Consider the following 10767-nt stretch of genomic DNA (forward strand, 5'->3'; position numbering starts at 1 on the left):
CATATGGAATTAAATATTTTAAATTATAAAAGAGATATGAATTTATATTGTTAGGTAATTTTTGTAACTTATATAAAGTGTTAAATTTTTAAAAAATATTAGATGCCAGTATAAAATGATTATATCTCTAAATTTTGTGTTAGATATAATTTTTGTTTGATAAAAAAAAACTGTAAGAAATAAAACTAATTTACCCCGATAAATGATAATGACTTATTTTCACTATGATGATAAAAAGAATACGTGACAGTAAATGAGTCATTTCCCAACCCAAGCCGCGTAAAGAGTGGTGCACTGCAGTGTGTAAGAGGTAATTGCAATTTGCAAGCAAGCAGCTGTTTGGACATTGGACAAGTATTGGTTCTGTTAAAGATAACGAATAACGAAGTGGAACATTCTTCCTCTATCTCCATTACTACCCGCCATGGTCACACTTACCCTCTTCAACGACCTCCCATTCCCACCCACTCAAACCCTTCTCCGCCCCTCTCTACATTCTCCATTTCATTTCTCCTCGCCAATTCCAATATCTAAATTCCTTCGCAATCACCATAACCCTATTCTCCGCCTCCGCTGCTCAATTGCAGAGGAATCTACCGCGTCTCCGACCAAAACCGCCTCAAATTCCGGTTCCGTCGCCAGAGGCCATTCACCTGTTGATTGTGTTGTCGTAGGCGGTGGTATCAGTGGCCTCTGCATCGTCCAGGCTCTTTCCACCAAGCACGCCAATGTTGCTCCCAACGTTATCGTCACCGAGGCTCGAGATAGAGTTGGCGGCAATATCATCACCGTTGAGAGGGATGGTTACCTCTGGGAAGAAGGTCCTAACAGTTTTCAGCCATCTGATCCTATGCTCACCATGGTGGTATGTAGCAGTAATTAATCTCCTCTTTCTCTTTAGGGTTTCATTGGCAATGTGGCTGTAATTGGTTGAAAATGGCTGATTAGATAAACAGGGCTTATAGAATAATCACTTATCATATATACAAGTGCTTATTTATAAACTAATTTTTTAAGGATAGATAAAATAATGTCGAATGCTGAACTCCGATGATGCCCGCTATAAGTTGTTATCATAAACTATTTGACTCAAAGAAATAAGTTGAAAACACCTCATGAACATATCATATGTACATAAGCTGTTTTCATAAGCTCTTCAGAACAGTCTCACAATCAAGGTTGTCAAATTCGAGTTTTTAAGTAAATTTGTTTTGTTTAGGTGGAGTCGACATGTAAATCAAAATGTAAATTCTTCGAATTCACGTTAAATTAAAATAATATTGAAATTAATATTTACATGACATATATACTTATATAATACCATAAATACATCAATAATCGAAACTTTCAGCTTAATTATAAAGTAAAAAACTAAAAATATACAAAACCACCATAATAAATTCGATGAGTGCGATATTAGGAGAGTAGTTCCCTGAAAACACTGAAATGAGAAGATGAGTGCAATATTAGGAGAGTAGTTCCCTGAAATCACTGAAATGAGAAGACAAAACGTTAAACGTGTTGATGAAGACTGAAAAGTAGGTTTTTAGGTTGGGCTTCAAAAATTGGGCATAATTTTAAAATTAGGGTAAAAACGCTATACAATTCGAATTCATACGAATTTACCCTAAATTTGCATATCCACACGCGTTAGTTCGTTCTCTGGTACGAATTTATCAAATTTCAACTTTATTAGCAAGTTAATTTGTTTTTGGCACCTAAAAACGTAAATTCATTAGTATTTACGCATTAAAACACGATTTTGATAACCTTGCCCACTAGAGTTTATGTCACCAGATAAACTAAAATAAGCCGATTCAAACGGGTTGATTGAGTTTTTGGCAACGGTTGTTTCATTTGGCAGGTAGACAGTGGTTTGAAGGATGAACTTGTTCTGGGAGATCCTGATGCGCCTAGATTTGTGTTGTGGAATGGGAAATTGAGACCGGTGCCGGGAAAGCCGGCTGATTTGCCTTTCTTTGACTTAATGAGCATAGGTGGCAAGCTCAGAGCTGGCTTTGGAGCACTTGGAATTCGCCCTCCTCCTCCAGTGTGTTCTCTTTTGATCCTTTTCTTTTGTTTAATTATTACTACTTGGTGTCAAATGAAATATCTGGAAGGATAAATAAATGCAAGTGTTCTTAATTGGATCTTCTCATATGATATAATATTGTCGAAGGTTACAGGGTTATGAGGAATCAGTTGAAGAATTCGTGCGTCGTAATCTTGGTGATGAGGTTTTTGAACGCTTGATAGAGCCCTTTTGTTCAGGTTAGGGCCACCAATCTCTGTCATTGTCCCTGTTTTCCACTCTTTCTGTTGGTATTCTTTTCGACCTTCCAAGTTAACTAACTTTATTCTATGATGTACTGGTAGAGATTTCTGTATTCTATAGGTGTTTGGATTATAATATTCAGTTTTTGGCCAATAAAATGTAATCCACCATGATAATTGCTTTTTAGCCTAATAGAATAAAAAGTTTTATGGACTCCCCAAAGAATATTTCAAATCCATCCTCCAACTCGTCTCTTGAAAACTGAAATTAAAATTTGCATAGATTAAACTTTCGTTCATATGGAACTTGAAACATAAGTGGCCACACTTTTTGGGACTGTTCTGTATCTTTCTGAGTACTGTATAATGATCCTTGAATCCATCATGCAAGACTGAACCAAATGCACGATTTTCTTGTTTGAGTTTGTTGGGGCCATGGGAAGGGGAATATTTTTCATGAAGCAACACCACTATGTTCTAATTGGTTTATAACATGTGCTGGTTTTGACATTTATAATACTTAAAATTTGATCCTCTACATTAATTTAAGGCGTAATTCCAATTTTGGCCCCTCTAGCTTAAATGGCGTGTAATTTTTGGTCTCTAGTTTTTTTCCAACGATTTTAGTCCCTCAAAATTTAATTGTTTCAATTAAGTCCCCCCATCCCTTTTCATCTGTCTAAAACTCTGAAATTCTCATAATTTATAAAAATTATAATTTGAATAGATTAAATTGTTTTTAAACATTATTTTACTTAAAATTCACCAAATTTTATTCTACCCTAATCTCACATTGTACAAAATTCTTCAAATTTTTTCACTTTTAATTCATATCTGAAATCTAACATTGAGCCCCAATTTTTTTAATAAAGAATTAGACTTCAGAGGATTTATGTGAAAGACAATTGATGGTAGGACTATAGTTGATTAGTTTTTAAAATAGAGGGACTATCATCGCTCAAAAAAAAAAAACAAACTAGAGGGCCAAAGTCGCACATAGCTCAAACTACAAGGACCAAAAGCTTAATTAGGCCTCAATTTAATAAGTGCATCATTTGTCTTTCCTCCATTTTCCCTTTTATAAACGATATTGAAGTATATGGACAAATCAACAATTGGGCAAGCACTTACTGCAAATAGTAATCCATGATCTTACTTCATCTTGCTTTTCTATCCTGTTATGAGTTTTTTACTGTCTGTGTTAAGGTATTGGAAATCCTACTTAGCTGAATTTTGTGATATACAGGTGTCTATGCTGGTGATCCTTCAAAATTAAGTATGAAAGCAGCATTCGGGAAAGTGTGGAGACTGGAACAAAATGGTGGTAGCATTATTGGTGGGTCTTTCAAAGCATTACAAGAGAAAAATGGAGCTACTAAACCACCTCGTGACCCGTAAAAATATATTTTCTCTGGAGTTTTTGGATATTTTGCCATAACTTATGGGTTTGTTCACTAATTGCAACAATTGTGTAGGCGTCTGCCAAAACCAAAGGGTCAAACTGTTGGGTCTTTCAGGAAGGGACTTACCATGTTGCCAGAAGCAATTTCTGCTAGGTATTATTTGTTGTGTTATACCAATGTTCTTGTTGATTCGCCGGTATTTGCGTGAGTATTGTTCCTAGTGAATTGTGTTCCTGTTGACAGGTTAGGTAGCAAGGTGAAATTATCTTGGAAGCTTTTAAGTGTTAGTAAACTGGATAGTGGAGAGTACAGTTTGACATATGAAACCCCAGAAGGAGTCGTTTCTTTGCAGAGCAAGACTGTTGTCATGACCATTCCTTCCCATGTTGCTAGTACATTGCTGCGTCCTCTGGCTGTAAGTTTCTCTCAAAAGGGGATTATATCAATTTTCTACTTCGATGATGACTGTTTTATCAGTTGAATCTTTTGGATCTTGGTCATATGCCGTATTGAAATTATGTTTGTGTGAAATTTGATCCCTTACTGTAGGTCTTTAGTTTGCTGTGCTTGCGTGTCTTTTGCCTCTTTGCATGTGTGGGTGTTTATTTTGTGTGCAGTGTGCAGTGTGCATATGCATTGTATTTTCTTTGTGCCCATGGTTGCACATGTCACTATTTATCATCCTCTGAATTTTATAGAAAATAATTGATTTCCTACACACATGTGGATAATTTTGACATACTCTGCAGAAGAGTTAGCCTTTCAAAAAACTTACAAATATGGATAATTTGTTTGTGGTTTCTTTAGTGATTAGCAATAAACAGTTTTCAGAATCAAACTAGAACAGGACACAAGTTTGTCGTACATACTGTGCGTACTGCATAAGTGTATGACTGAAATATATGGATGCCTATAAGTTTGATTACACCAGTACTTTCATATCAATCATAGTTCCTTGTTTATTTGTGCTCAACTGTGAAATTACTGTTTATTGAGAAATTTAGAAAACCTTATAATCTTTTCTGGTAATGGTATACTAGTGGTGAAATGCAAGGTAAGGCTGCATATAAAATATCAGTGATGTGTTCAGCCATTCCTTAGACCCCTCATGGCAGAAGCTATATTGCACTAGGTTCCTTAAATATCAGTTGTCTACTTGAAAGCCAGGGTTCCAGGATCACGACGCCACATTCCTTTTGAGATAGGCTTTGGCTTGAGTCTGATAACAAAAAATACTTGTTAACAAACATGATAGTTGCCAATGTATAAATTGAAGCATTTATTTCTGACTATATTTTAATATCTCTTGCAGCCTACTGCCGCAGATGCACTTTCAAAGTTTTATTACCCTCCGGTTGCTGCAGTTTCCATTTCCTATCCAAAAGAAGCCATTAGATCAGAATGCTTGATAGATGGCGAGTTGAAGGGGTTTGGTCAATTGCATCCACGTTCCCAAGGAGTGCAAACATTAGGTAAATATTTGATTTTATAATGCAAAAGTGGGAGCTCACTGCACATTTAAGTTGCCACACGTTTTTTAATTATTACCATCCAAGTATGAATTGGGGGCTGTGGAATATGTTGTAGTGGTTTGGCAGGTATAGTAATGATAACATATTTGTGGGCTTGACAGGAACTATATACAGCTCTTCACTTTTCCCTAACCGAGCACCACCTGGAAGGGTTCTGCTCTTGAATTATATTGGAGGGGCTACCAATCCTGGAATTTTATCAAAGGTGCATCATTTATATTAAACATGAACATCTAGCATAGGCGCCATTGTTTGAGCTGTTATAGTGTCAAATTAGGCGAAAGTGAACTAGGCTCTTTTTCTTCTTTTTGTATGGAAACTTCAAGGATAGTAAAGAACCGTTAATGATTTTCACTACTGGGTTGTATGGCTGTTTCGAACAACCCTGGTCCAATGACCTTACTTCAAATGTTCACACTTTTCTGCATAAATAATAATTACTTAGGTTTAGTTTCTTAAGAGAATATTTGAAATCTTAGTTAAAGGAGTAAGCTGCCATAGAGGAGTACTCTAGGCCCCTTGTTTAGGCCACTTGTTCTGCTTCATTATGTCTTGATAATTGGTGGTTCTGGGTTTTAGGCATCATCTCTGTCATTTGATCGTATATGCTTGGATCCATACATGTTACATACTAACATACCTGCATTAGTTATTTTGTTAAAATGAAACGATTTCTCTATCTGTTTTATTAGATTTGTTTTCTTTACTCCTAACTCCTATAACCTTTTGTTTGATGGCAGACGGAGAGTGAACTTGTTGAAGCAGTTGATCGAGATTTGAGAAATATTCTCATAAACCCAAATGCTCCGGATCCGCTTTTTTTGGGGGTGAGACTGTGGCCTCAAGCTATTCCACAGTTCTTAATTGGACATCTTGATCTCCTAGATGCTGCTAAAGTGTCTCTAAAAAGTACTGGGTTTGAGGGGTTGTTCCTTGGGGGCAACTATGTGACTGGTGTTGCCTTGGGACGGTGTGTCGAGGGAGCCTATGAGGTAGCAGCTGAAGTAAATGATTTTCTCTCGCAGAGAGTGTACAAGTAGTGGCATATTTGTTTTCATGAAATGGGTGGGACTTCATGTATTCCATTGAATTGAAATGACAAAGTTTCTGTAATTTATTTATTGTGTTAGGTTCTTGGTGGCTTCTGTTACAGGTAATGTTTCGTATACTTCACATGCATATAGCAAGGTAGCTATCACTTTGCCGCCCTCATTTTGTAGAATTTGACCTGTTATATGTAAATCTAGACACTGCTTTGAAATAAATGCTTAAGTTACATGATTACAAGGTTTATGTCTTCAAGTACGCATATTTGTTTGAATAGATTTTTTGTAGTTCATTTTGTGGCTAAACACAGATGGTTTGCTCTGTGCTACCATACAATATTCAAATAACAATTGACCTACCAAGTGGCTTCTATTCTGGCCGTGTGTGGTGAGCAAAGAATAATTTCTGCATGGCAATATGGGTTGGATTCACGCTGAAAATAACAATAATAAACAATGATAACAGTTAGACACTAAAAGTGCGTCAAGCCCCCACTGTTAGCATTCAACTATTCGTTTTGGAGTGGTGGGGACATCCTTACATGGGGGATTTCAAAAGTAATTAAATGTAGACATCTAGAAGGTTTGACCAATGAATGTAACTCAGGGTTTCAAAGGAAACGTACAATGATGACCAAGGAACCAAGCAATGAAAAACAAGGCGTTAGAAAAGGAACAGCAAAGAAAATGGACGATTTGGTCTTCACATAGCAAGACACATTAGTGATGCTATTTAAGAAAAAGCGGATGTGTGTTACACCTTGCTTTTCTAAGGTTCAGCACACAGACTGTATTGGGAGACCACATGACATTTTGATGGCTAATCGAAACAACTTACTGTTCGGATGGTGGGGAACAGTTTTACCTTTTACTATACTACCTTTTTTTTTCCTTCCTTTTTACCTTGTTTGAAAATTTTGTCAAAAATTCCTCTTTAAATAGCAGTCGCCATATCTTTAGATTAACCTATCCTAGTAAACTTTGTTACCAATCAAACATGAAATATCGTTTTCAACATGTGACAAGGGTTAAGAAAATAATGCGTGAGAGAGTTGGATGTATCACTAATTAGATTAGATATACGGAGTTTTGCTATATACTTGATGAATATGCTATCGAATAATAGTATTAGTTTTCTAATATAATAATTAATAAATATTTGGAACAAATTAAAACTTTATGGCCTCTCTTTTTTGACTCAAAAACTTTATGACCTTGTCAAAATGTTTATGATAAATTTATAACAAATGATAATTATTTTGTAAGAAAAGGACTAATAACATACATTAATTTAATAGTGTGTTTCTAACATGTGTTGTGTTGAATGAAACTTATTTAATTATTTTTCCTTATAGTAGTATGTTATCAAATCGAGTTGATTGCCTGTCCCCTATATCATTTTACGACTAAGAAAAGACATTAATACTTTTAATAGATTCAACTCTTGTCACGTAGTTCACGATGTAATCTTTTGTTCTTTATCATCCTCAAATTACTGCAGATATATTAAACTAAAAAATACCCCATATCCATAAGTGCATTGCACAGATAGTAAAATAAAATGAAACCGCCTAAAAAAAAGGAAATAAATAGACACAACAACTCTTTTCAAATGAAAGAAAAAAGTGATGAGCTTTGTCTGGTGCAGTTAATTCATGAAAAGGAATGAAAGAACATATTTTCTAATCACTTCAAGAAGTATACATCAATATGTTTTCCTTGGTACGTAGCAGTATTTTTAGCCTCAATTCTACCAATGGCATTGTACATTTGGTATCTGCAACCAAGGTCCCTCACGAATAACACGATCCATTGAACATTGATTACATATTTAGACATTACTACCTTTGTATTGTAAAATATTTATACCGACCACACACTTTGTCTAACTATTATCTCTCTTGTAGTTGTAAATTTGTAATCGATCGCCAATACTATCTTCAAATATCTACTAATTCAAGTATTTTAATCATACAAATGTTGAACAAGTTACATGTGAGTGTTTTGCGCCAAAACGAAAAATTATACTAACGTATAAATTCGTTCTAATTATCAAAAGAGTTGTGACTTTTAATATCTTTTACGAGTTTATAATGTTTCCTATTATATTTTTAGAATGAAATAATATAAACAAAATTAATGTATATGATATTTATATAAGATATATCAACTTTTTAAATATCATTTTTTATTTATAGTTCATTTCAAATGAAATATATAATTAAAAATAGAAAACATATAATATCAATATAAATAATTTAATATTATGATTTTAAAAAGATATTTCAAATACAATTTCATTACTAAATATTTTATATCAACCTATATTGAAAATAGATAGTAAATTAACAAAGGTATAAAAAAATTAATATTTACTAATATATCATCTTACAATATGTGACTTTTTTTTTCACTTCCTTTCATTCCTATTTATAAGTAAAAATCAATAAACAAAAATTAACGTACTCTGCCCAAAATTTAGACTAAATATTCAATTTTTATTTATAAATAACAACAAAATGAAGTGTAGTTTTAATAGGAAGAAAATGAGAAATTCTGAATTATTATATGTATATAGGAGTGGAAATAAAGCACTCATTGCTTATGCGCTTTATGAATTGACACGTGTAATTGTCGGCTACTATGGCAACATTTTAGGTCTACTAATTACATATTACATAGGACAAAGAAAAAGAGAAATGGCGGGGTGGCGCTGTACCTCAAAAAGTGTTTTTTCTCTTTCTTTATTATTTAAACCTTATAAGTTGGCGGCTTCTTCAACTAAACTACTCATTCCAAAATGGGTAAAACCTCTACTTCTTCTTCCTCTTCCACCAACAGTAGAAGGAAAAATGTTTCCTCAAATGTTTCTTCCTCTATCACACACCAAAATACTACTACTCCACATCTTTCTCCTGATCTTAGACTTGGTTTGAGCATTTCCACAACTCAACAATATTTTGGCACTTCCACTTCAAGGTATGCAATAAACAGAACATTATTTATTACATCGTCAATTTTAGAATGAAATATAAACAAAATAATATATAAATGTATTAGATTTATATTGTAAACCAAATACATTTGTATTTTTTGTTTTTTATTTTATTTTGAAGAGTAATTTTTTTTTCTTCCACATTTGGTTGGTTGTAATTTAATTAGCTACCTAAATTAACAATTGTTTCACCTTATTAAATATTAATTTGTGTGATTGATTTCTGATAATATAGGGGACAGTGGCATCAACAAGGTGCTGAAGTAAATGATTGTAACGATTACAATAGCTTCTTTGTGAAGGTTTACATGGAAGGCATTCCAATTGGGAGAAAACTCAATTTATTAGCTCATGGTGGTTATCAAGAGTTAGTAAATACCCTTGAGCAAATGTTCGACACTACCATTCTATGTAAGTTAAATTAATTAATTAATTAATGCATTTTTAATTGTTTCCTTGTTATAGTTAAATGAGTAATTAATAATTAATGTGGTCTGTTTATTGGAACAGGGGGGACTGATATGGATGGAATGCAATCAGAGAGATGTCATGTGCTAACATATGAAGATGGAGAAGGAGATTTGATTATGGTTGGAGATGTCCCTTGGGAGTAAGTTAACTTAATTAATTAACTATGTCTTTTAATTTCACTCATTAATTTAATTACATTCTCTTCTAATTTGTGAATTAAATAATTACTAATGTTGTAGCTCTTTTATTGGTCATGTAGGATGTTCTTATCATCTGTGAAGAGGTTGAAGATCACAAGGGTAGATGCATTTGGGTGTTAAAAGCATATATTAGTGATCAAAATACTCTTAGATTATGTTTGAAGACTACCAAGGGGGTGAGAGAGATTGTGACAAAGTGGAAAAGTGAAGGGTTAAAGACCTTTCATTTGGATGTTTAAATTTTTGTAAAGTCCTTTAAGATTAGGTCCATTTTAAAATAGAAATGAACAAAGAAGTGTTTTAAAGGGTTATATAAGAATTTTAATCAATTGTTTTTTTTTATCATTATATGAAAGTCTTGAATAAATAAATAGATAGACACAATGTTACTTTATTGTCCACGCCCCTAGTTGCTTTATTTGATTCAAAGTTTCTAGAAGTCAAATTTTGGCTTCTATGTTACCGACATAATCTCGTAATAGTTAAGATCCTGCTGCTCGGCACAATCCACAAGGAAAATCAACAAACAAAAGGAAAATTGCACAAAATTAAACGAGGGATACGGGGTAGCAAAGTTGAAACTTGAAGCAGCTAATGTGGGAGGAATAAGGAGCATAAAAGGGACAGCCATAAGTACTATGTCGATAACAGTTAACTAAAGTTAGTGTATCTTTTCTGCTCGATGCAATACAACAACCCAGATTGATATGAGTTAGATAAAAAAAAAGTTGAATGTGTTTATTAAAATTTAATAAACATTCGATGCCAATTATGTTATTATTATAGAGTTTATCATGTTTCTTTCCTTAGTTTTACTTTGGATGTCGCAAAATCTATTTCAAAGAT

At 33.7% G+C, this 10767-nt stretch overlaps 2 protein-coding genes across 2 annotated transcripts; both read left to right on the forward strand.

Annotated features, from left to right (window-relative positions):
* The first annotated feature begins 293 nt into the window (after positions 1-293).
* On the forward strand, positions 294-6496 carry LOC101514774 (protoporphyrinogen oxidase 1, chloroplastic). The gene is made up of 9 exons (XM_004495797.4): positions 294-865; positions 1865-2050; positions 2187-2271; positions 3521-3668; positions 3750-3830; positions 3921-4092; positions 4990-5149; positions 5311-5414; positions 5950-6496. Exons 1-9 carry the CDS (start codon positions 425-427, stop codon positions 6247-6249), a joined length of 1677 nt encoding a protein of 558 aa, XP_004495854.1. The 5' UTR covers positions 294-424; the 3' UTR covers positions 6250-6496.
* A 2524-nt stretch (positions 6497-9020) lies between these two features.
* On the forward strand, positions 9021-10711 carry LOC101515097 (auxin-responsive protein IAA30-like). Its single transcript, XM_004495798.4, has 4 exons — positions 9021-9234; positions 9486-9661; positions 9761-9860; positions 9981-10711. The coding sequence occupies exons 1-4, from the start codon at positions 9056-9058 to the stop codon at positions 10039-10041; spliced, it is 516 nt and encodes a 171-aa protein (XP_004495855.1). The 5' UTR covers positions 9021-9055; the 3' UTR covers positions 10042-10711.
* Positions 10712-10767: the final 56 nt, after the last annotated feature.

Source organism: Cicer arietinum, chromosome 4 (assembly GCF_000331145.2).
Source record: "Cicer arietinum cultivar CDC Frontier isolate Library 1 chromosome 4, Cicar.CDCFrontier_v2.0, whole genome shotgun sequence".
In the NCBI taxonomy this organism is placed as follows: Eukaryota; Viridiplantae; Streptophyta; class Magnoliopsida; order Fabales; family Fabaceae; genus Cicer; species Cicer arietinum.

What these genes read in the sequence shown, in the direction of transcription:
- LOC101514774 (XM_004495797.4), top strand. Translation starts at nt 425, where the DNA reads ATGGTCACACTTACCCTCTTCAACGACCTCCCATTCCCACCCACTCAA. An exon ending in GAATTCGCCCTCCTCCTCCA is followed by an intron (nt 2,051 to 2,186) that starts GTGTGTTCTCTT and finishes CGAAGGTTACAG; the next exon opens with GGTTATGAGGAATCAGTTGA. An exon ending in CATTGCTGCGTCCTCTGGCT is followed by an intron (nt 4,093 to 4,989) that starts GTAAGTTTCTCT and finishes TATCTCTTGCAG; the next exon opens with CCTACTGCCGCAGATGCACT.
- LOC101515097 (XM_004495798.4), top strand. Translation starts at nt 9,056, where the DNA reads ATGGGTAAAACCTCTACTTCTTCTTCCTCTTCCACCAACAGTAGAAGG. An exon ending in TTTGGCACTTCCACTTCAAG is followed by an intron (nt 9,235 to 9,485) that starts GTATGCAATAAA and finishes CTGATAATATAG; the next exon opens with GGGACAGTGGCATCAACAAG. An exon ending in GTTCGACACTACCATTCTAT is followed by an intron (nt 9,662 to 9,760) that starts GTAAGTTAAATT and finishes TTATTGGAACAG; the next exon opens with GGGGGACTGATATGGATGGA.